This window comes from Oncorhynchus gorbuscha, unplaced genomic scaffold (genome assembly GCF_021184085.1).
Source record: "Oncorhynchus gorbuscha isolate QuinsamMale2020 ecotype Even-year unplaced genomic scaffold, OgorEven_v1.0 Un_scaffold_3621, whole genome shotgun sequence".
In the NCBI taxonomy this organism is placed as follows: Eukaryota; Metazoa; Chordata; class Actinopteri; order Salmoniformes; family Salmonidae; genus Oncorhynchus; species Oncorhynchus gorbuscha.
The window spans coordinates 13,105-39,453 of record NW_025747820.1 but is presented as its reverse complement, the minus strand read 5'-3'; the positions used below and the strand labels follow the sequence as shown (position 1 = coordinate 39,453).

Genomic DNA, 26,349 nt, shown 5'->3' with positions numbered 1-26,349 from the left:
ATATATTCCCTTCACCTCTCCTCAGTCCAGGGGCGTATCTTGCTGTGGTATGATGGTGTGTGTGTGTGTGTGTGTGTGTGTATATATTCCCTTCACCTCTCCTCAGTCCAGGGGCGTATCTTGCTGTGGTATGATGGTGTGATGGTGTGTGTGTGTGTGTGTATATATTCCCTTCACCTCTCCTCAGTCCAGGGGCGTATCTTGCTGTGGTATGATGGTGTGTGTGTGTGTGTGTGTGTATATATTCCCTTCACCTCTCCTCAGTCCAGGGGCGTATCTTGCTGTGGTATGATGGTGTGTGTGTGTGTATATATTCCCTTCACCTCTCCTCAGTCCAGGGGCGTATCTTGCTGTGGTGTGATGGTGTGTGTGTGGGGAAGGTGAGGCGATCGCTGCTGGATCGCTGATGCTGATTGGTCCTCTCAGGAGACAGCTGTTGCCGTAGTGACTCCAGCTCTCTCTCATACATCATCCTCTGTTCCTCCAGCGCTGTGCGTTTCTCCTCCAGGTACTGCTTCTCTAAAACCTGGACCACATTCTGCATGGGATCTACAGGAGAGATACCATACTGTTAAACATACTGCTTCTCTAACACCTAGACCACGTTCTGATCTATAGGAGAGATACCATACTGTTAAACATAGTGCTTCTCTAACACCTAGACCACATTCTGATCTATAGGAGAGATACCATACTGTTAAACATACTGCTTCTCTAACACCTAGACCACGTTCTGTATCAGATGGTCTGTATCAGATGGTCTGTATCAGATGGTATCAGATGGTCTGTACCAGATGGTCTGTACCAGATGGTCTGTACCAGATGGTCTGTATCAGATGGTCTGTATCAGATGGTCTGTATCAGATGGTCTGTATCAGGTCTGTATCAGATGGTCTGTATCAGATGGTCTGTATCAGATGGTCTGTACCAGATGGTCTGTATCAGATGGTCTGTATCAGATGGTCTGTATCAGGTGTGTATCAGATGGTCTGTACCAGATGGTCTGTATCAGATGGTCTGTATTAGATGGTCTGTATCAGATGGTCTGTATCAGATGGTCTGTATCAGGTCTGTATCAGATGGTCTGTACCAGATGGTCTGTATCAGATGGTCTGTATTAGATGGTCTGTACCAGATGGTCTGTATCAGATGGTCTGTATCAGATGGTCTGTGTTAGATGGTCTGTCCCAGATGGTCTGTATCAGATGGTCTGTATCAGATGGTCTGTATCAGATGGTCTGTATCAGATGGTCTGTATCAGATGGTCTGTACTAGATGGTCTGTATCGGGTCTGTATCAGATGGTCTGTACCAGATGGTCTGTATCAGATGGTCTGAATCAGATGGTCTGTACCACATGGTCTGTATCAGATGGTCTGTATCAGATGGTCTGTATCAGATGGTCTGTATCAGATGGTCTGTACCAGATGGTCTGTACCAGATGGTCTGTACCACATGGTCTGTATCAGATGGTCTGTACCAGATGGTCTGTATCAGATGGTCTGTATCAGATGGTCTGTATCAGATGGTCTGTACCAGATGGTCTGTATCAGGTCTGTATCAGATGTTCTGTATCAGATGGTCTGTATCAGATGGTATCAGATGGTCTGTATCAGATGGTCTGTATCAGATGGTATCAGATGGTCTGTACCAGATGGTCTGTATCAGATGGTCTGTATCAGATGGTCTGTACCAGATGGTCTGTATCAGGTCTGTATCAGATGGTATCAGATGGTCTGTATCAGATGGTCTGTACTAGATGGTCTGTATCAGATGGTCTGTATCAGGTCTGTACCAGATGGTCTGTATCAGATGGTATCAGATGGTCTGTATCAGGTGGTCTGTATCAGATGGTCTGTATCAGATGGTCTGTATCAGGTCTGTATCAGATGGTCTGTATCAGATGGTCTGTACTAGATGGTCTGTATCAGGTCTGTACCAGATGGTCTGTACCAGATGGTCTGTATCAGATGGTCTGTATCAGATGGTCTGTATCAGATGGTCTGTATCAGGTCTGTATCAGATGGTCTGTATCAGATGGTCTGTATCAGATGGTCTGTACCAGATGGTCTGTATCAGATGGTCTGTATCAGATGGTCTGTATCAGATGGTCTGTACCAGATGGTCTGTATCAGATGGTCTGTATCAGATGGTCTGTATCAGATGGTCTGTACCAGATGGTCTGTATTAGATGGTCTGTACCAGATGGTCTGTATCAGATGGTCTGTATCAGATGGTCTGTGTTAGATGGTCTGTCCCAGATGGTCTGTATCAGATGGTCTGTATCAGATGGTCTGTATCAGGTCTGTATCAGATGGTCTGTATCAGATGGTCTGTATCAGATGGTCTGTACTAGATGGTCTGTATCGGGTCTGTATCAGATGGTCTGTACCAGATGGTCTGTATCAGATGGTCTGTATCAGATGGTATCAGATGGTCTGTACCAGATGGTCTGTACCAGATGGTCTGTACCAGATGGTCTGTATCAGATGGTCTGTATCAGATGGTCTGTATCAGGTCTGTATCAGATGGTCTGTATCAGATGGTCTGTATCAGATGGTCTGTACCAGATGGTCTGTATCAGATGGTCTGTATCAGATGGTCTGTGTTAGATGGTCTGTCCCAGATGGTCTGTATCAGATGGTCTGTATCAGATGGTCTGTATCAGGTCTGTATCAGATGGTCTGTATCAGATGGTCTGTATCAGATGGTCTATACTAGATGGTCTGTATCGGGTCTGTATCAGATGGTCTGTACCAGATGGTCTGTATCAGATGGTCTGAATCAGATGGTCTGTACCACATGGTCTGTATCAGATGGTCTGTACCAGATGGTCTGTACCAGATGGTCTGTATCAGATGGTCTGTATCAGATGGTCTGTACCAGATGGTCTGTACCAGATGGTCTGTACCACATGGTCTGTATCAGATGGTCTGTACCAGATGGTCTGTACCAGATGGTCTGTATCAGATGGTCTGTATCAGATGGTCTGTATCAGATGGTCTGTACCAGATGGTCTGTATCAGATGGTCTGTATCAGGTCTGTATCAGATGTTCTGTATCAGATGGTCTGTATCAGATGGTATCAGATGGTCTGTATCAGATGGTCTGTATCAGATGGTATCAGATGGTCTGTACCAGATGGTCTGTATCAGATGGTCTGTATCAGATGGTCTGTACCAGATGGTCTGTATCAGATGGTCTGTATCAGGTCTGTATCAGATGGTATCAGATGGTCTGTATCAGATGGTCTGTACTAGATGGTCTGTATCAGATGGTCTGTATCAGGTCTGTACCAGATGGTCTGTATCAGATGGTCTGTATCAGATGGTCTGTATCAGGTGGTCTGTATCAGATGGTCTGTATCAGATGGTCTGTATCAGGTCTGTATCAGATGGTCTGTATCAGATGGTCTGTACTAGATGGTCTGTATCAGGTCTGTACCAGATGGTCTGTACCAGATGGTCTGTACCAGATGGTCTGTACCAGATGGTCTGTATCAGATGGTCTGTATCAGATGGTCTGTATCAGATGGTCTGTATCAGGTCTGTATCAGATGGTCTGTATCAGATGGTCTGTACCAGATGGTCTGTACCAGATGGTCTGTATCAGATGGTCTGTATCAGATGGTCTGTATCAGATGGTCTGTATCAGATGGTCTGTATCAGATGGTCTGTATTAGATGGTCTGTACCAGATGGTCTGTATCAGATGGTCTGTATCAGATGGTCTGTGTTAGATGGTCTGTCCCAGATGGTCTGTATCAGATGGTCTGTATCAGATGGTCTGTATCAGGTCTGTATCAGATGGTCTGTACTAGATGGTCTGTATCAGGTCTGTATCAGATGGTCTGTACCAGATGGTCTGTATCAGATGGTCTGTATCAGATGGTATCAGATGGTCTGTACCAGATGGTCTGTACCAGATGGTCTGTATCAGATGGTCTGTATCAGATGGTCTGTATCAGGTCTGTATCAGATGGTCTGTATCAGATGGTCTGTATCAGATGGTCTGTACCAGATGGTCTGTACCAGATGGTCTGTATCAGATGGTCTGTATCAGATGGTCTGTATCAGGTCTGTATCAGATGGTCTGTACCAGATGGTCTGTATCAGATGGTCTGTATTAGATGGTCTGTACCAGATGGTCTGTATCAGATGGTCTGTATCAGATGGTCTGTGTTAGATGGTCTGTCCCAGATGGTCTGTATCAGATTGTCTGTATCAGATGGTCTGTATCAGATGGTCTGTATCAGGTCTGTATCAGATGGTCTGTATCAGATGGTCTGTATCAGATGGTCTGTACTAGATGGTCTGTATCGGGTCTGTATCAGATGGTCTGTACCAGATGGTCTGTATCAGATGGTCTGAATCAGATGGTCTGTACCACATGGTCTGTATCAGATGGTCTGTACCAGATGGTCTGTACCAGATGGTCTGTATCAGATGGTCTGTACCAGATGGTCTGTCCCAGATGGTCTGTATCAGATGGTCTGTATCAGATGGTCTGTATCAGGTCTGTATCAGATGGTCTGTATCAGATGGTCTGTATCAGATGGTCTGTACTAGATGGTCTGTATCGGGTCTGTATCAGATGGTCTGTATCAGATGGTCTGAATCAGATGGTCTGTACCACATGGTCTGTATCAGATGGTCTGTACCAGATGGTCTGTACCAGATGGTCTGTATCAGATGGTCTGTATCAGATGGTCTGTACCAGATGGTCTGTACCAGATGGTCTGTACCACATGGTCTGTATCAGATGGTCTGTACCAGATGGTCTGTACCAGATGGTCTGTATCAGATGGTCTGTATCAGATGGTCTGTATCAGATGGTCTGTACCAGATGGTCTGTATCAGATGGTCTGTATCAGATGGTCTGTATCAGGTCTGTATCAGATGTTCTGTATCAGATGGTCTGTATCAGATGGTATCAGATGGTCTGTATCAGATGGTCTGTATCAGATGGTATCAGATGGTCTGTACCAGATGGTCTGTATCAGATGGTCTGTATCAGATGGTCTGTACCAGATGGTCTGTATCAGATGGTCTGTATCAGGTCTGTATCAGATGGTATCAGATGGTCTGTATCAGATGGTCTGTACTAGATGGTCTGTATCAGATGGTCTGTATCAGGTCTGTACCAGATGGTCTGTATCAGATGGTATCAGATGGTCTGTATCAGATGGTCTGTATCAGGTGGTCTGTATCAGATGGTCTGTATCAGATGGTCTGTATCAGGTCTGTATCAGATGGTCTGTACTAGATGGTCTGTATCAGGTCTGTACCAGATGGTCTGTACCAGATGGTCTGTACCAGATGGTCTGTATCAGATGGTCTGTACCAGATGGTCTGTATCAGATGGTCTGTATCAGGTCTGTATCAGATGGTCTGTATCAGATGGTCTGTATCAGATGGTCTGTACCAGATGGTCTGTATCAGATGGTCTGTATCAGATGGTCTGTACCAGATGGTCTGTATCAGATGGTCTGTATTAGATGGTCTGTACCAGATGGTCTGTATCAGATGGTCTGTATCAGATGGTCTGTGTTAGATGGTCTGTCCCAGATGGTCTGTATCAGATGGTCTGTATCAGATGGTCTGTATCAGGTCTGTATCAGATGGTCTGTATCAGATGGTCTGTATCAGATGGTCTGTACTAGATGGTCTGTATCGGGTCTGTATCAGATGGTCTGTACCAGATGGTCTGTATCAGATGGTCTGTATCAGATGGTATCAGATGGTCTGTACCAGATGGTCTGTATCAGATGGTCTGTATTAGATGGTCTGTACCAGATGGTCTGTATCAGATGGTCTGTATCAGATGGTCTGTGTTAGATGGTCTGTCCCAGATGGTCTGTATCAGATTGTCTGTATCAGATGGTCTGTATCAGATGGTCTGTATCAGGTCTGTATCAGATGGTCTGTATCAGATGGTCTGTATCAGATGGTCTGTACTAGATGGTCTGTATCGGGTCTGTATCAGATGGTCTGTACCAGATGGTCTGTATCAGATGGTCTGAATCAGATGGTCTGTACCACATGGTCTGTATCAGATGGTCTGTACCAGATGGTCTGTACCAGATGGTCTGTATCAGATGGTCTGTATCAGATGGTCTGTACCAGATGGTCTGTACCAGATGGTCTGTATCAGATGGTCTGTACCAGATGGTCTGTATCAGATGGTCTGTATCAGATGGTCTGTATCAGGTCTGTATCAGATGGTCTGTATCAGATGGTCTGTATCAGATGGTATCAGATGGTCTGTATCAGATGGTCTGTATCAGATGGTCTGTACCAGATGGTCTGTACCAGATGGTCTGTACCAGATGGTCTGTATCAGATGGTCTGTGTTAGATGGTCTGTCCCAGATGGTCTGTATCAGATGGTCTGTATCAGATGGTCTGTATCAGGTCTGTATCAGATGGTCTGTATCAGATGGTCTGTATCAGATGGTCTGTACTAGATGGTCTGTATCGGGTCTGTATCAGATGGTCTGTACCAGATGGTCTGTATCAGATGGTCTGAATCAGATGGTCTGTACCACATGGTCTGTATCAGATGGTCTGTACCAGATGGTCTGTACCAGATGGTCTGTATCAGATGGTCTGTATCAGATGGTCTGTACCAGATGGTCTGTACCAGATGGTCTGTACCACATGGTCTGTATCAGATGGTCTGTATCAGGTCTGTATCAGATGGTATCAGATGGTCTGTATCAGATGGTCTGTACTAGATGGTCTGTATCAGATGGTCTGTATCAGGTCTGTACCAGATGGTCTGTATCAGATGGTATCAGATGGTCTGTATCAGATGGTCTGTATCAGGTGGTCTGTATCAGATGGTCTGTATCAGATGGTCTGTATCAGGTCTGTATCAGATGGTCTGTATCAGATGGTCTGTACTAGATGGTCTGTATCAGGTCTGTACCAGATGGTCTGTACCAGATGGTCTGTACCAGATGGTCTGTATCAGATGGTCTGTACCAGATGGTCTGTATCAGATGGTCTGTATCAGATGGTCTGTATCAGATGGTCTGTATCAGATGGTCTGTACCAGATGGTCTGAACCAGATGGTCTGTATCAGATGGTCTGTATCAGATGGTCTGTATCAGATGGTCTGTACCAGATGGTCTGTATCAGATGGTCTGTATTAGATGGTCTGTCCCAGATGGTCTGTATCAGATGGTCTGTACCAGATGGTCTGTATCAGATGGTCTGTATCAGATGGTCTGTGTTAGATGGTCTGTCCCAGATGGTCTGTATCAGATGGTCTGTATCAGGTCTGTATCAGATGGTCTGTATCAGATGGTCTGTACTAGATGGTCTGTATCGGGTCTGTATCAGATGGTCTGTATCAGATGGTCTGTATCAGATGGTATCAGATGGTCTGTACCAGATGGTCTGTACCAGATGGTCTGTATCAGATGGTCTGTATCAGATGGTCTGTATCAGGTCTGTATCAGATGGTCTGTATCAGATGGTCTGTATCAGATGGTCTGTATCAGATGGTCTGTACCAGATGGTCTGTACCAGATGGTCTGTACCACATGGTCTGTATCAGATGGTCTGTACCAGATGGTCTGTACCAGATGGTCTGTATCAGATGGTCTGTATCAGATGGTATCAGATGGTCTGTACCAGATGGTCTGTATCAGATGGTCTGTATCAGATGGTCTGTACCAGATGGTCTGTATCAGATGTTCTGTATCAGATGGTCTGTATCAGATGGTATCAGATGGTCTGTATCAGATGGTCTGTACTAGATGGTCTGTATCAGATGGTCTGTATCAGGTCTGTACCAGATGGTCTGTATCAGATGGTATCAGATGGTCTGTATCAGATGGTCTGTATCAGGTGGTCTGTATCAGATGGTCTGTATCAGATGGTCTGTATCAGGTCTGTATCAGATGGTCTGTATCAGATGGTCTGTACTAGATGGTCTGTATCAGGTCTGTACCAGATGGTCTGTACCAGATGGTCTGTATCAGATGGTCTGTACCAGATGGTCTGTATCAGATGGTCTGTATCAGGTCTGTATCAGATGGTCTGTATCAGATGGTCTGTATCAGATGGTCTGTACCAGATGGTCTGAACCAGATGGTCTGTATCAGATGGTCTGTATCAGATGGTCTGTATCAGATGGTCTGTATCAGATGGTCTGTACCAGATGGTCTGTATCAGATGGTCTGTATAAGATGGTCTGTACCAGATGGTCTGTATCAGATGGTCTGTATCAGATGGTCTGTGTTAGATGGTCTGTCCCAGATGGTCTGTATCAGATGGTCTGTACCAGATGGTCTGTATCAGATGGTCTGTATCAGATGGTCTGTGTTAGATGGTCTGTCCCAGATGGTCTGTATCAGATGGTCTGTATCAGGTCTGTATCAGATGGTCTGTATCAGATGGTCTGTACTAGATGGTCTGTATCGGGTCTGTATCAGATGGTCTGTATCAGATGGTCTGTACCAGATGGTCTGTACCAGATGGTCTGTATCAGATGGTCTGTATCAGATGGTCTGTATCAGGTCTGTATCAGATGGTCTGTATCAGATGGTCTGTATCAGATGGTCTGTATCAGATGGTCTGTACCAGATGGTCTGTACCAGATGGTCTGTATCAGATGGTCTGTATCAGATGGTCTGTATCAGGTCTGTATCAGATGGTCTGTACCAGATGGTCTGTATCAGATGGTCTGTATTAGATGGTCTGTACCAGATGGTCTGTATCAGATGGTCTGTATCAGATGGTCTGTGTTAGATGGTCTGTCCCAGATGGTCTGTATCAGATGGTCTGTATCAGATGGTCTGTATCAGATGGTCTGTATCAGGTCTGTATCAGATGGTCTGTATCAGATGGTCTGTATCAGATGGTCTGTACTAGATGGTCTGTATCGGGTCTGTATCAGATGGTCTGTACCAGATGGTCTGTATCAGATGGTCTGAATCAGATGGTCTGTACCACATGGTCTGTATCAGATGGTCTGTACCAGATGGTCTGTACCAGATGGTCTGTATCAGATGGTCTGTACCAGATGGTCTGTACCAGATGGTCTGTATCAGATGGTCTGTACCAGATGGTCTGTATCAGATGGTCTGTATCAGATGGTCTGTATCAGGTCTGTATCAGATGGTCTGTATCAGATGGTCTGTATCAGATGGTCTGTACCAGATGGTCTGTATCAGGTGGTCTGTATCAGGTCTGTATCAGATGGTATCAGATGGTCTGTACCAGATGGTCTGTATCAGATGGTCTGTATCAGATGGTCTGTACCAGATGGTCTGTATCAGATGGTCTGTATCAGGTCTGTATCAGATGGTATCAGATGGTCTGTATCAGATGGTCTGTACTAGATGGTCTGTATCAGATGGTCTGTATCAGGTCTGTACCAGATGGTCTGTATCAGATGGTATCAGATGGTCTGTATCAGATGGTCTGTATCAGATGGTCTGTATCAGATGGTCTGTATCAGGTCTGTATCAGATGGTCTGTATCAGATGGTCTGTACTAGATGGTCTGTATCAGGTCTGTACCAGATGGTCTGTACCAGATGGTCTGTACCAGATGGTCTGTATCAGATGGTCTGTACCAGATGGTCTGTATCAGATGGTCTGTATCAGGTCTGTATCAGATGGTCTGTATCAGATGGTCTGTATCAGATGGTCTGTACCAGATGGTCTGAACCAGATGGTCTGTATCAGATGGTCTGTATCAGATGGTCTGTATCAGATGGTCTGTACCAGATGGCTTGTATCAGATGGTCTGTATTAGATGGTCTGTACCAGATGGTCTGTATCAGATGGTCTGTATCAGATGGTCTGTGTTAGATGGTCTGTCCCAGATGGTCTGTATCAGATGGTCTGTACCAGATGGTCTGTATCAGATGGTCTGTATCAGATGGTCTGTGTTAGATGGTCTGTCCCAGATGGTCTGTATCAGATGGTCTGAACCAGATGGTCTGTATCAGATGGTCTGTACTAGATGGTCTGTATCAGGTCTGTATCAGATGGTCTGTATCAGATGGTCTGTACTAGATGGTCTGTATCAGGTCTGTATCAGATGGTCTGTATCAGATGGTCTGTATCAGATGGTCTGTACCAGATGGTCTGTACCAGATGGTCTGTACCACATGGTCTGTATCAGATGGTCTGTACCAGATGGTCTGTACCAGATGGTCTGTATCAGATGGTCTGTATCAGATGGTCTGTATCAGATGGTCTGTACCAGATGGTCTGTATCAGATGGTCTGTATCAGATGGTCTGTATCAGGTCTGTATCAGATGTTCTGTATCAGATGGTCTGTATCAGATGGTATCAGATGGTCTGTATCAGATGGTCTGTATCAGATGGTATCAGATGGTCTGTACCAGATGGTCTGTATCAGATGGTCTGTATCAGATGGTCTGTACCAGATGGTCTGTATCAGATGGTCTGTATCAGATGGTATCAGATGGTCTGTATCAGATGGTCTGTACTAGATGGTCTGTATCAGATGGTCTGTATCAGGTCTGTATCAGATGGTCTGTATCAGATGGTCTGTACTAGATGGTCTGTATCGGGTCTGTATCAGATGGTCTGTATCAGATGGTCTGTATCAGATGGTATCAGATGGTCTGTACCAGATGGTCTGTACCAGATGGTCTGTATCAGATGGTCTGTATCAGATGGTCTGTATCAGATGGTCTGTATCAGATGGTCTGTATCAGATGGTCTGTATCAGATGGTCTGTACCAGATGGTCTGTACCAGATGGTCTGTACCACATGGTCTGTATCAGATGGTCTGTACCAGATGGTCTGTACCAGATGGTCTGTATCAGATGGTCTGTATCAGATGGTCTGTATCAGATGGTCTGTACCAGATGGTCTGTATCAGATGGTCTGTATCAGATGGTCTGTATCAGGTCTGTATCAGATGTTCTGTATCAGATGGTCTGTATCAGATGGTATCAGATGGTCTGTATCAGATGGTCTGTATCAGATGGTATCAGATGGTCTGTACCAGATGGTCTGTATCAGATGGTCTGTATCAGATGGTCTGTACCAGATGGTCTGTATCAGATGGTCTGTATCAGGTCTGTATCAGATGGTATCAGATGGTCTGTATCAGATGGTCTGTACTAGATGGTCTGTATCAGATGGTCTGTATCAGGTCTGTACCAGATGGTCTGTATCAGATGGTATCAGATGGTCTGTATCAGATGGTCTGTATCAGGTGGTCTGTATCAGATGGTCTGTATCAGATGGTCTGTATCAGGTCTGTATCAGATGGTCTGTATCAGATGGTCTGTACTAGATGGTCTGTATCAGGTCTGTACCAGATGGTCTGTACCAGATGGTCTGTATCAGATGGTCTGTACCAGATGGTCTGTATCAGATGGTCTGTATCAGGTCTGTATCAGATGGTCTGTATCAGATGGTCTGTATCAGATGGTCTGTACCAGATGGTCTGAACCAGATGGTCTGTATCAGATGGTCTGTATCAGATGGTCTGTATCAGATGGTCTGTATCAGATGGTCTGTACCAGATGGTCTGTATCAGATGGTCTGTATTAGATGGTCTGTACCAGATGGTCTGTATCAGATGGTCTGTATCAGATGGTCTGTGTTAGATGGTCTGTCCCAGATGGTCTGTATCAGATGGTCTGTACCAGATGATCTGTATCAGATGGTCTGTATCAGATGGTCTGTGTTAGATGGTCTGTCCCAGATGGTCTGTATCAGATGGTCTGTATCAGGTCTGTATCAGATGGTCTGTATCAGATGGTCTGTACTAGATGGTCTGTATCGGGTCTGTATCAGATGGTCTGTATCAGATGGTCTGTATCAGATGGTATCAGATGGTCTGTACCAGATGGTCTGTACCAGATGGTCTGTATCAGATGGTCTGTATCAGATGGTCTGTATCAGGTCTGTATCAGATGGTCTGTATCAGATGGTCTGTATCAGATGGTCTGTATCAGATGGTCTGTACTAGATGGTCTGTATCGGGTCTGTATCAGATGGTCTGTATCAGATGGTCTGTATCAGATGGTATCAGATGGTCTGTACCAGATGGTCTGTACCAGATGGTCTGTATCAGATGGTCTGTATCAGATGGTCTGTATCAGGTCTGTATCAGATGGTCTGTATCAGATGGTCTGTATCAGATGGTCTGTATCAGATGGTCTGTACCAGATGGTCTGTACCAGATGGTCTGTACCACATGGTCTGTATCAGATGGTCTGTACCAGATGGTCTGTACCAGATGGTCTGTATCAGATGGTCTGTATCAGATGGTCTGTATCAGATGGTCTGTACCAGATGGTCTGTATCAGATGGTCTGTATCAGATGGTCTGTATCAGGTCTGTATCAGATGTTCTGTATCAGATGGTCTGTATCAGATGGTATCAGATGGTCTGTATCAGATGGTCTGTATCAGATGGTATCAGATGGTCTGTACCAGATGGTCTGTATCAGATGGTCTGTATCAGATGGTCTGTACCAGATGGTCTGTATCAGATGGTCTGTATCAGATCTGTATCAGATGGTATCAGATGGTCTGTATCAGATGGTCTGTACTAGATGGTCTGTATCAGATGGTCTGTATCAGGTCTGTACCAGATGGTCTGTATCAGATGGTATCAGATGGTCTGTATCAGATGGTCTGTATCAGGTGGTCTGTATCAGATGGTCTGTATCAGATGGTCTGTATCAGGTCTGTATCAGATGGTCTGTATCAGATGGTCTGTACTAGATGGTCTGTATCAGGTCTGTACCAGATGGTCTGTACCAGATGGTCTGTATCAGATGGTCTGTACCAGATGGTCTGTATCAGATGGTCTGTATCAGGTCTGTATCAGATGGTCTGTATCAGATGGTCTGTATCAGATGGTCTGTACCAGATGGTCTGTACCAGATGGTCTGTATCAGATGGTCTGTATCAGATGGTCTGTATCAGATGGTCTGTATCAGATGGTCTGTACCAGATGGTCTGTATCAGATGGTCTGTATTAGATGGTCTGTACCAGATGGTCTGTATCAGATGGTCTGTATCAGATGGTCTGTGTTAGATGGTCTGTCCCAGATGGTCTGTATCAGATGGTCTGTACCAGATGGTCTGTATCAGATGGTCTGTATCAGATGGTCTGTGTTAGATGGTCTGTCCCAGATGGTCTGTATCAGATGGTCTGTATCAGGTCTGTATCAGATGGTCTGTATCAGATGGTCTGTACTAGATGGTCTGTATCGGGTCTGTATCAGATGGTCTGTATCAGATGGTCTGTATCAGATGGTATCAGATGGTCTGTACCAGATGGTCTGTACCAGATGGTCTGTATCAGATGGTCTGTATCAGATGGTCTGTATCAGGTCTGTATCAGATGGTCTGTATCAGATGGTCTGTATCAGATGGTCTGTATCAGATGGTCTGTACCAGATGGTCTGTACCAGATGGTCTGTATCAGATGGTCTGTATCAGATGGTCTGTATCAGGTCTGTATCAGGTCTGTATCAGATGGTCTGTACCAGATGGTCTGTATCAGATGGTCTGTATTAGATGGTCTGTACCAGATGGTCTGTATCAGATGGTCTGTATCAGATGGTCTGTGTTAGATGGTCTGTCCCAGATGGTCTGTATCAGATGGTCTGTATCAGATGGTCTGTATCAGATGGTCTGTATCAGGTCTGTATCAGATGGTCTGTATCAGATGGTCTGTATCAGATGGTCTGTACTAGATGGTCTGTATCGGGTCTGTATCAGATGGTCTGTACCAGATGGTCTGTATCAGATGGTCTGAATCAGATGGTCTGTACCACATGGTCTGTATCAGATGGTCTGTACCAGATGGTCTGTACCAGATGGTCTGTATCAGATGGTCTGTATCAGATGGTCTGTACCAGATGGTCTGTACCAGATGGTCTGTATCAGATGGTCTGTACCAGATGGTCTGTATCAGATGGTCTGTATCAGATGGTCTGTATCAGGTCTGTATCAGATGGTCTGTATCAGATGGTCTGTATCAGATGGTCTGTATCAGATGGTCTGTACCAGATGTTCTGTACCAGATGGTCTGTATCAGATGGTCTGTATCAGATGGTCTGTGTTAGATGGTCTGTCCCAGATGGTCTGTATCAGATGGTCTGTATCAGATGGTCTGTAGATCAGATGGTCTGTATCAGATGGTCTGTATCCAGATGGTCTGTACCACATGGTCTGTATCAGATGGTCTGTACCAGATGGTCTGTACCAGATGGTCTGTACCAGATGGTCTGTATCAGATGGTCTGTATCAGATGGTCTGTATCAGGTCTGTATCAGATGGTCTGTATCAGATGGTCTGTATCAGGTCTGTATCAGATGGTCTGTATCAGATGGTCTGTACCAGATGGTCTGTACCAGATGGTCTGTATCAGATGGTCTGTATCAGATGGTCTGTATCAGGTCTGTATCAGATGGTCTGTACCAGATGGTCTGTATCAGATGGTCTGTATTAGATGGTCTGTACCAGATGGTCTGTATCAGATGGTCTGTATCAGATGGTCTGTGTTAGATGGTCTGTCCCAGATGGTCTGTATCAGATGGTCTGTATCAGATGGTCTGTATCAGGTCTGTATCAGATGGTCTGTATCAGATGGTCTGTATCAGATGGTCTGTACTAGATGGTCTGTATCGGGTCTGTATCAGATGGTCTGTAGCAGATGGTCTGTATCAGATGGTCTGAATCAGATGGTCTGTACCACATGGTCTGTATCAGATGGTCTGTACCAGATGGTCTGTACCAGATGGTCTGTATCAGATGGTCTGTACCAGATGGTCTGTACCAGATGGTCTGTATCAGATGGTCTGTACCAGATGGTCTGTATCAGATGGTCTGTATCAGATGGTCTGTATCAGGTCTGTATCAGATGGTCTGTATCAGATGGTCTGTATCAGATGGTATCAGATGGTCTGTATCAGATGGTCTGTATCAGATGGTCTGTACCAGATGGTCTGTACCAGATGGTCTGTACCAGATGGTCTGTATCAGATGGTCTGTATCAGATGGTCTGTATTAGATGGTCTGTACCAGATGGTCTGTATCAGATGGTCTGTATCAGATGGTCTGTGTTAGATGGTCTGTCCCAGATGGTCTGTATCAGATGGTCTGTATCAGATGGTCTGTATCAGATGGTCTGTATCAGGTCTGTATCAGATGGTCTGTATCAGATGGTCTGTATCAGATGGTCTGTACTAGATGGTCTGTATCGGGTCTGTATCAGATGGTCTGTACCAGATGGTCTGTATCAGATGGTCTGAATCAGATGGTCTGTACCACATGGTCTGTATCAGATGGTCTGTACCAGATGGTCTGTACCAGATGGTCTGTATCAGATGGTCTGTATCAGATGGTCTGTACCAGATGGTCTGTACCAGATGGTCTGTATCAGATGGTCTGTACCAGATGGTCTGTATCAGATGGTCTGTATCAGATGGTCTGTATCAGGTCTGTATCAGATGGTCTGTATCAGATGGTCTGTATCAGATGGTCTGTATCAGATGGTCTGTACCAGATGTTCTGTACCAGATGGTCTGTATCAGATGGTCTGTATCAGATGGTCTGTGTTAGATGGTCTGTCCCAGATGGTCTGTATCAGATGGTCTGTATCAGATGGTCTGTATCAGATGGTCTGTATCAGATGGTCTGTACCAGATGGTCTGTACCACATGGTCTGTATCAGATGGTCTGTACCAGATGGTCTGTACCAGATGGTCTGTACCAGATGGTCTGTATCAGATGGTCTGTATCAGATGGTCTGTATCAGGTCTGTATCAGATGGTCTGTATCAGATGGTCTGTATCAGGTCTGTATCAGATGGTCTGTATCAGATGGTCTGTACCAGATGGTCTGTACCAGATGGTCTGTATCAGATGGTCTGTATCAGATGGTCTGTATCAGGTCTGTATCAGATGGTCTGTACCAGATGGTCTGTATCAGATGGTCTGTATTAGATGGTCTGTACCAGATGGTCTGTATCAGATGGTCTGTATCAGATGGTCTGTGTTAGATGGTCTGTCCCAGATGGTCTGTATCAGATGGTCTGTATCAGATGGTCTGTATCAGGTCTGTATCAGATGGTCTGTATCAGATGGTCTGTATCAGATGGTCTGTACTAGATGGTCTGTATCGGGTCTGTATCAGATGGTCTGTAGCAGATGGTCTGTATCAGATGGTCTGAATCAGATGGTCTGTACCACATGGTCTGTATCAGATGGTCTGTACCAGATGGTCTGTACCAGATGGTCTGTATCAGATGGTCTGTACCAGATGGTCTGTACCAGATGGTCTGTATCAGATGGTCTGTACCAGATGGTCTGTATCAGATGGTCTGTATCAGATGGTCTGTATCAGGTCTGTATCAGATGGTCTGTATCAGATGGTCTGTATCAGATGGTATCAGATGGTCTGTATCAGATGGTCTGTATCAGATGGTCTGTACCAGATGGTCTGTACCAGATGGTCTGTACCAGATGGTCTGTATCAGATGGTCTGTATCAGATGGTCTGTGTTAGATGGTCTGTCCCAGATGGTCTGTATCAGATGGTCTGTATCAGATGGTCTGTATCAGATGGTCTGTATCAGATGGTCTGTATCAGATGGTCTGTACTAGATGGTCTGTATCAGGGTCTGTATCAGATGGTCTGTACCAGATGTTCTGTATCAGATGGTCTGTATCAGATGGTCTGTATCAGATGGTCTGTATCAGATGGTCTGTCCCAGATGGTCTGTATCAGATGGTCTGTATCAGATGGTCTGTATCAGATGGTCTGTATCAGATGGTCTGTACCAGATGGTCTGTACCACATGGTCTGTATCAGATGGTCTGTACCAGATGGTCTGTATCAGATGGTCTGTACCAGATGGTCTGTATCAGATGGTCTGTATCAGATGGTCTGTATCAGGTCTGTATCAGATGGTCTGTATCAGATGGTCTGTATCAGATGTCTGTATCAGATGGTCTGTATCAGATGGTCTGTACCAGATGGTCTGTATCCAGATGGTCTGTATCAGATGGTCTGTATCAGATGGTCTGTATCAGGTCTGTATCAGATGGTCTGTACCAGATGGTCTGTATCAGATGGTCTGTATTAGATGGTCTGTACCAGATGGTCTGTATCAGATGGTCTGTATCAGATGGTCTGTGTTAGATGGTCTGTCCCAGATGGTCTGTATCAGATGGTCTGTATCAGATGGTCTGTATCAGGTCTGTATCAGATGGTCTGTATCAGATGGTCTGTATCAGATGGTCTGTACTAGATGGTCTGTATCAGATGGTCTGTATCAGATGGTCTGTAGCAGATGGTCTGTATCAGATGGTCTGAATCAGATGGTCTGTACCACATGGTCTGTATCAGATGGTCTGTACCAGATGGTCTGTACCAGATGGTCTGTATCAGATGGTCTGTACCAGATGGTCTGTACCAGATGGTCTGTATCAGATGGTCTGTACCAGATGGTCTGTATCAGATGGTCTGTATCAGATGGTCTGTATCAGGTCTGTATCAGATGGTCTGTATCAGATGGTCTGTATCAGATGGTATCAGATGGTCTGTATCAGATGGTCTGTATCAGATGGTCTGTACCAGATGGTCTGTACCAGATGGTCTGTACCAGATGGTCTGTATCAGATGGTCTGTATCAGATGGTCTGTGTTATGGTCTGTCCCAGATGGTCTGTATCAGATGGTCTGTATCAGATGGTCTGTATCAGGTCTGTATCAGATGGTCTGTATCAGATGGTCTGTACTAGATGGTCTGTATCGGGTCTGTATCAGATGGTCTGTACCAGATGGTCTGTATCAGATGGTCTGAATCAGATGGTCTGTATCACATGGTCTGTATCAGATGGTCTGTACCAGATGGTCTGTACCAGATGGTCTGTATCAGATGGTCTGTATCAGATGGTCTGTATCAGATGGTCTGTACCAGATGGTCTGTATCAGGTCTGTATGGTCTGTATCAGATGGTCTGTATCAGATGGTCTGTACCAGATGGTCTGTACCAGATGGTCTGTACCAGATGGTCTGTATCAGATGGTCTGTATCAGATGGTCTGTATCAGGTCTGTATCAGATGGTCTGTATCAGATGGTATCAGATGGTCTGTATCAGATGGTATCAGATGGTCTGTATCAGATGGTCTGTATCAGATGGTCTGTACCAGATGGTCTGTATCAGATGGTCTGTATCAGATGGTCTGTACCAGATGGTCTGTATCAGATGGTCTGTATCAGATGTCTGTATCAGATGGTATCAGATGGTCTGTATCAGATGGTCTGTACCAGATGGTCTGTATCAGATGGTCTGTATCAGATGGTCTGTACCAGATGGTCTGTATCAGATGGTATCAGATGGTCTGTATCAGATGGTCTGTATCAGATGGTCTGTATCAGATGGTCTGTACCAGATGGTCTGTATCAGATGGTCTGTATGGTAGATGGTCTGTAGATGGTCCAGATGGTCTGTATCAGATGGTCTGTATCAGATGGTATCAGATGGTCTGTATCAGATGGTCTGTCCCAGATGGTCTGTATCAGATGGTCTGTATCAGATGGTCTGTATCAGATGGTCTGTATCAGGTCTGTATCAGATGGTCTGTATCAGATGGTCTGTATCAGATGGTCTGTACTAGATGGTCTGTATCAGGGTCTGTATCAGATGGTCAGATGGTCTGTACCAGATGGTCTGTATCAGATGGTCTGTATCAGATGGTCTGTACCAGATGGTCTGTATCAGATGGTCTGTACCAGATGGTCTGTACCAGATGGTCTGTATCAGATGGTCTGTATCAGATGGTCTGTATCAGATGGTCTGTACCAGATGGTCTGTATCAGATGGTCTGTACCAGATGGTCTGTATCAGATGGTCTGTATCAGATGGTCTGTATCAGGTCTGTATCAGATGGTCTGTATCAGATGGTCTGTATCAGATGGTCTGTATCAGATGGTCTGTATCAGATGGTCTGTACCAGATGGTCTGTATCAGATGGTCTGTATCAGATGGTCTGTATCAGATGGTCTGTCCCAGATGGTCTGTATCAGATGGTCTGTATCAGATGGTCTGTATCAGATGGTCTGTATCAGATGGTCTGTATCAGATGGTCTGTATCAGATGGTCTGTACTAGATGGTCTGTAGATGGTCTGTATCAGATGGTCTGTATCAGATGGTCTGTATCAGATGGTCAGATGGTCTGTATCAGATGGTCTGTATCAGATGGTCTGTACCAGATGGTCTGTATCAGATGGTCTGTATCCAGATGGTCTGTACCAGATGGTCTGTATCAGATGGTCTGTATCAGATGGTCTGTACCAGATGGTCTGTATCAGATGGTCTGTATCAGATGGTCTGTATCAGATGGTCTGTATCAGATGGTCTGTATCAGATGGTCTGTACCAGATGGTCTGTATCAGATGGTCTGTATCAGATGGTCTGGTATCAGATGGTCTGTATCAGATGGTCTGTATCAGATGGTCTGTATCAGATGGTCTGTATCAGATGGTCTGTATCAGATGGTCTGTACCAGATGGTCTGTACCAGATGGTCTGTATCAGATGGTCTGTATCAGATGGTCTGTATCAGATGGTCTGTATCAGATGGTCTGTATCAGATGGTCTGTATCAGATGGTCTGTATTAGATGGTCTGTACCAGATGGTCTGTATCAGATGGTCTGTATCAGATGGTCTGTATCAGATGGTCTGTACCAGATGGTCTGTATCAGATGGTCTGTATCAGATGGTCTGTATCAGATGGTCTGTATCATGGTCTGTATCAGATGGTCTGTATCAGATGATGTCTGTATCAGATGGTCTGTACCAGATGGTCTGTATCAGATGGTCTGTATTAGATGGTCTGTACCAGATGGTCTGTATCAGATGGTCTGTATCAGATGGTCTGTACCAGATGGTCTGTATCAGATGGTCTGTATCAGATGGTCTGTATCAGATGGTCTGTATCAGATGGTCTGTATCAGATGGTCTGTATCAGATGGTCTGTATCAGATGGTCTGTACCAGATGGTCTGTATCAGATGGTCTGTATCAGATGGTCTGTATCAGATGGTCTGTATCAGATGGTCTGTATCAGATGGTCTGTACTCAGATGGTCTGTATCAGGTCTGTACCAGATGGTCTGTATCAGATGGTCTGTATCAGATGGTCTGTATGGTCTGTATCAGATGGTCTGTATCAGGTCTGTATCAGATGGTCTGTATCAGATGGTCTGTATGGTCTGTATCAGATGGTCTGTATCAGATGGTCTGTACCAGATGGTCTGTATCAGATGGTCTGTATCAGATGGTCTGTCTGTTAGATGGTCTGTACCAGATGGTCTGTATCAGATGGTCTGTATCAGATGGTCTGTATCAGATGGTCTGTATCAGATGGTCTGTATCAGATGGTCTGTACTAGATGGTCTGTATGGTCTGTATCAGATGGTCTGTATCAGATGGTCTGTATCAGATGGTCTGTATCAGGTACCACATGGTCTGTATCAGATGGTCTGTACCAGATGGTCTGTATCAGATGGTCTGTACCAGATGGTCTGTACCAGATGGTCTGTATCAGATGGTCTGTATGGGTCTGTACCAGATGGTCTGTATCAGATGGTCTGTATCACCAGATGGTCTGTATCAGATGGTCTGTATCAGATGGTCTGTATCAGATGGTCTGTATCAGATGGTCTGTATCAGATGGTCTGTATCAGATGGTCTGTATCTGGTCTGTATCAGATGGTCTGTATCAGATGGTCTGTATCAGATGGTCTGTATCAGATGGTCTGTATCAGATGGTCTGTACCAGATGGTCTGTATCAGATGGTCTGTATCAGATGGTCTGTATCAGATGGTCTGTATCAGATGGTCTGTATCAGATGGTCTGTATCAGGTCTGTATCAGATGGTCTGTATCAGATGGTCTGTATCAGATGGTCTGTATCAGATGGTCTGTACCAGATGGTCTGTATCAGATGGTCTGTACCAGATGGTCTGTAGATGGTCTGTATCAGATGGTCTGTACCAGATGGTCTGTATCAGATGGTCTGTATCAGATGGTCTGTATGGTCTGTATCAGATGGTCTGTATCAGATGGTCTGTATCAGATGGTCTGTACCAGATGGTCTGTATCAGATGGTCTGTATCAGATGGTCTGTATCAGGTCTGTATCAGATGGTCTGTATCAGATGGTCTGTATGGTCTGTATCAGATGGTCTGTATCAGATGGTCTGTACCAGATGGTCTGTATCAGATGGTCTGTATCAGATGGTCTGTATCAGGTCTGTAGATGGTCTGTATCAGATGGTCTGTATCAGATGTCTGTATCAGATGGTCTGTATCAGATGGTCTGTATCAGATGTCAGATGGTCTGTATCAGATGGTCTGTATCAGGTCAGATGGTCTGTATCAGATGGTCTGTACCAGATGGTCTGTATCAGATGGTCTGTATCAGATGGTCTGTACCAGATGGTCTGTACCAGATGGTCTGTACTAGTGTGAGTGTAGTGGTGAGTTTAGTGTAGTGGTGGGTGTGTGTAGTGGTGTGTGGTAGTGGTGTGTGTTGTGTAGTGTGTGTCTGTGTGGTGTGTTTAGTATAGTGGTGGGTGTACTGGTGTGTGTGTAGTATACTGGTGTGTGTGTGTGTGTGGTGTGTGTGTAGTGTACTGGTGTGTGTGTGTGTAGTGTACTGGTGCGTGTGTGTAGTGGTATGTGTGTGTGTGTGTGTGTTGTGGTGTGTTTAGTATAGTGGTGGGTGTACTGGTGTGTGTGTAGTGTACTGGTGTGTGTGTGTGTAGTGGTGTGTGTAGGGTAGTGGTGTGTGTGTGTAGTACTGGTGTGTGTGTGTGTAGTGGTGTGTGTGGGGTAGTGGTGTGTGTGTAGTGTAGTGGTGTGTGTAGGGTAGTGGTGTGTGTGTAGTGTAGTGGTGTGTGTGTGTACTGGTGTGTGTGTAGTGTACTGGTGTGTGTGTGTGTGTGGTATGTGTGTGTGTGTGTGTGTGTGTAGTGTACTGGTGTGTGTGTGTGTTGTGGTATGTGTGTGTGTGTGTAGTGTACTGGTGTGTGTGTGTGTAGTGGTATGTGTAGTGTACTGGTGTGTGTGTGTGTAGTGGCTGGTGTGTGTGTAGTGTACTGGTGTGTGTGTGTAGTGGTATGTGTGTGTGTGTGTGTGTGTAGTGTGTAATAGGTGGGATGGCAGCCTCTCCCACACAGCAGATGCAAGGCAGGTCATCCCACCTCATGTGAACAGGACAGGGGCATCACACACACACACACACACACACACACACACACACACACACACACACACACACACACACACACACACACACACACACACACACACACACACACACACACACACACACACACACACACACACACACACACACACACACACACACACAGCTTGTGTGTGACATAACGGTTGCATCACAGGGAAAGGGGAGGAGAGGACAGATGTGTCTCAGTTCCCCTTGAGGGGGACTGGTGTCCTCCATCGCAGGTCAAGTGTCTCTAAATGAAACCTCTGGTGTCGGGGTTGAGGAGGAGAGGCCACGGAGCTCTTTCAGGGACTGAGGCAGTTTATACCTGCAGTGCGAACGCAACACTGTATATCGTTCAATATAGTATGGCAAAATTCCAGGTACTTCCCCCAAAATCCTGCGTTTTCTAGAAATCCCGTTTGGAAGGTTACCGAATCAGGAGGGAATAAGGACATCTGTGAATCTTTCAAATGGGATTTCTGAAAAACCCAGTTTAGCAAAATGATTGTAATTTGTTCCAGAAGTCATCATACATACCGTTGTTTCCCAGGGTCTTCATCATGACCTCCGTCTGGGCGAACTCATAGCTGTAGTCCTGTTCTGAGGAGGCCTCGCTGTCTGTCTCTACGTCTACCTCTACATAGCTCTCCCTGGGACGCCCGTTCCCTCTCCAGCTCCTTCAGACGCTCACGCCGCTTCCTCCCAGGCAGGTTTATCCTACAGCACACAGGATGTACACTCAGTTCCTGTTTCTACAGCACACTGGATGTACACTCACTTCCTGCTTTCTACAGCACACAGGATGTAGACTCAGTTCCTGTTTCTACAGCACACAGGATGTACACTCAGTTCCTGTTTCTACAGCACACAGGATGTACACTCACTTCCTGTTTCTACAGCACACAGGATGTACACTCACTTCCTGTTTCTACAGCACTCAGGATGTACACTCACTTCCTGTTTCTACAGCACTCAGGATGTAGACTCACTTCCTGTTTCTACAGCACACAGGATGTACACTCACTTCCTGTTTCTACAGCACACAGGATGTAGACTCAGTTCCTGCTTTCTACAGCACACAGGATGTAGACTCAGTTCCTGCTTTCTACAGCACACAGGATGTAGACTCAGTTCCTGCTTCTACAGCACACAGGATGTAGACTCAGTTCCTGCTTTCTACAGCACACAGGATGTAGACTCAGTTCCTGCTTCTACAGCACACAGGATGTACACTCACTTCCTGTTTCTACAGCACACAGGATGTACACTCACTTCCTGTTTTCTACAGCACACAGGATGTAGACTCAGTTCCTGCTTTCTACAGCACACAGGATGTAGACTCAGTTCCTGCTTTCTACAGCACACAGGATGTAGACTCAGTTCCTGCTTTCTACAGCACACAGGATGTAGACTCAGTTCCTGCTTTCTACAGCACACAGGATGTAGACTCAGTTCCTGCTTCTACAGCACACAGGATGTAGACTCAGTTCCTGCTTCTACAGCACACAGGATGTACACTCACTTCCTGCTTCTACAGCACACAGGATGTAGACTCAGTTCCTGCTTCTACAGCACACAGGATGTACACTCACTTCCTGCTTCTACACAGCACCTGGCAGCTAACGGATGTAACATTCCCAAAATTCGCAGCTTTTCCAGAAATCCTGATTGGAGGGTTCTGGATGTTTTGGGGAATATTTACAACCAGGAATTCTGGAAAATCTCTAGTTAACTTTGTCCAGTAGATGTTCTGTAGAGAAACTCCTCACCTGAAGAAGTGGTTGTTGCCCCACAATATGCGGTCTCCATGCCACAGGTGGACCAAGGACTCAGTCATGGTTCCATTCACACAGGTTCTGTTGGAGCAGAGCAATACAGTCTGATGATGTCATATTGAGGTGTGTTGTGGGACAATAGACATCCCATCCTGCTGTACCTCCTTCTTCCACACAGAGAGTAATACAGCACATCAAATATCATCATATCACCCACCAACAGTAAAGACTACCAATGAGATATCCCCATATCACCCACCAACAGTAAAGATTATCAATGAGATATCCTCATATCACCCACCAACAGTAAAGACTACCAATGAGATATCCTCATATCACCCACCAACAGTAAAGATTATCAATGAGATATCCTCATATCACCCACCAACAGTAAAGATTATCAATGAGATATCCTCATATCACCCACCAACAGTAAAGACTATCAATGAGATATCCTCATATCACCCACCAACAGTAAAGACTATCAATGAGATATCCTCATATCACCCACCAACAGTAAAGACTATCAATGAGATATCCTCATATCACCCACCAACAGTAAAGATTATCAATGAGATATCCTCATATCACCCACCAACAGTAAAGATTATCAATGAGATATCCTCATATCACCCACCAACAGTAAAGATTATCAATGAGATATCCTCATATCACCCACCAACAGTAAAGATTATCAATGAGATATCCTCATATCACCCACCAACAGTAAAGATTATCAATGAGATATCCTCATATCACCCACCAACAGTAAAGATTATCAATGAGATATCCTCATATCACCCACCAACAGTAAAGATTATCAATGAGATATCCTCATATCACCCACCAACAGTAAAGACTACCAATGAGATATCCTCATATCACCCACCAACAGTAAAGACTACCAATGAGATATCCTCATATCACCCACCAACAGTAAAGATTATCAATGAGATATCCTCATATCACCCACCAACAGTAAAGACTACCAATGAGATATCCTCATATCACCCACCAACAGTAAAGACTATCAATGAGATATCCTCATATCACCCACCAACAGTAAAGACTATCAATGAGATATCCTCATATCACCCACCAACAGTAAAGACTATCAATGAGATATCCTCATATCACCCACCAACAGTAAAGACTACCAATGAGATATCCTCATATCACCCACCAACAGTAAAGACTACCAATGAGATATCCTCATATCACCCACCAACAGTAAAGACTATCAATGAGATATCCTCATATCACCCACCAACAGTAAAGACTATCAATGAGATATCCTCATATCACCCACCAACAGTAAAGACTATCAATGAGATATCCTCATATTTCATAGATAGCCTTTACTGGGACGGGTGGTGGGGAGAGGCAGGCAGGCAGGCAAGGAGGGAGGGAGGGAGGGAGGGATGAAGGGAGGGAGGGATGCAGGGAGGGAGGGAGGGATGCAGGGAGGGAGGGATGGATGAAGGGAGGGATGCAGGGAGGGAGGGAGGCAGAGAGGGAGGGAGGGATGAAGGGAGGGAGGGAGGGATGCAGGGAGGGAGGGAGGGAGAGAGGGAGGGATGAAGGGAGGGAGGGATGCAGGGAGGGAGGGAGGGATGAAGGGAGGGATGCAGGGAGGGAGGGAGGAGGGCAGGCAGGCAGGCAAGGAGGAGGGAGAGAGAGCGGGAGGGATGAAGGGAGGAGGGATGCAGGGAGGGAGGGGGATGTTTGATATCAAAGCAGGAGGTTGAGATCAAAATACCTCAGCTATGAGGTCATGAGAAACTCCAGTCAGGTCCAGTTCACTCATCCATGTGTGTGTACTGTGTGTGTGTGTACTGTGTGTGTGTGTGTACTGTGTGTGTGTACTGTGTGTGTGTACTGTGTGTGTGTGTACTGTGTGTGTGTACTGTGTGTGTGTGTACTGTGTGTGTGTGTACTGTGTGTGTGTGTACTGTGTGTGTGTGTGTGTACTGTGTGTGTGTACTGTGTGTGTGTACTGTGTGTGTGTGTACTGTGTGTGTGTGTACTGTGTGTGTGTGTGCGTACTGTGTGTGTGTGTACTGTGTGTGTGCATACTGTGTGTGTGTGTACTGTGTGTGTATGTGTACTGTGTGTATGTGCATACTGTGTGTGTGTGTGTGTGTGTGTGTGTGTATACTGTGTGTGTGCATGTGTGTGTGCCTACTGTGTGTGTGTTAGCTCACCTGGCATTCTCTATAGGGGTGAGGGTGACCTCCCCCCCATCTGGGCTGATCTCCAACACACAGTGTTCTGACTGGATACCAATCCCAAAGAGCTGGATGTCCTGAGAG

General features: G+C 45.4%; 1 protein-coding gene and 1 long non-coding RNA gene across 2 annotated transcripts in view; both read right to left on the bottom strand.

The window, feature by feature from the left end:
• LOC124028009 (kinesin-like protein KIF13A) overlaps nt 1-22,911 on the bottom strand; it is a gene marked incomplete at its 3' end in the record, with an annotated part of 27,895 nt that extends 4,984 nt beyond the window's left edge. The window contains exons 1-2 of the mRNA XM_046340168.1: nt 22,800-22,911; nt 324-549 (exon numbers count right to left, since the gene is read on the bottom strand). Coding sequence (XP_046196124.1) covers nt 324-549; nt 22,800-22,824 — 251 coding nt within the window. The remainder of the gene's footprint in view (nt 1-323; nt 550-22,799) is intronic.
• LOC124028010 lies at nt 22,906-26,349 on the bottom strand. Its single transcript, XR_006837537.1, has 3 exons — nt 26,242-26,349; nt 24,032-24,118; nt 22,906-22,979 (listed from the first exon to the last, which is right to left on the bottom strand). It is a non-coding gene; the product is annotated as an uncharacterized LOC124028010 (long non-coding RNA).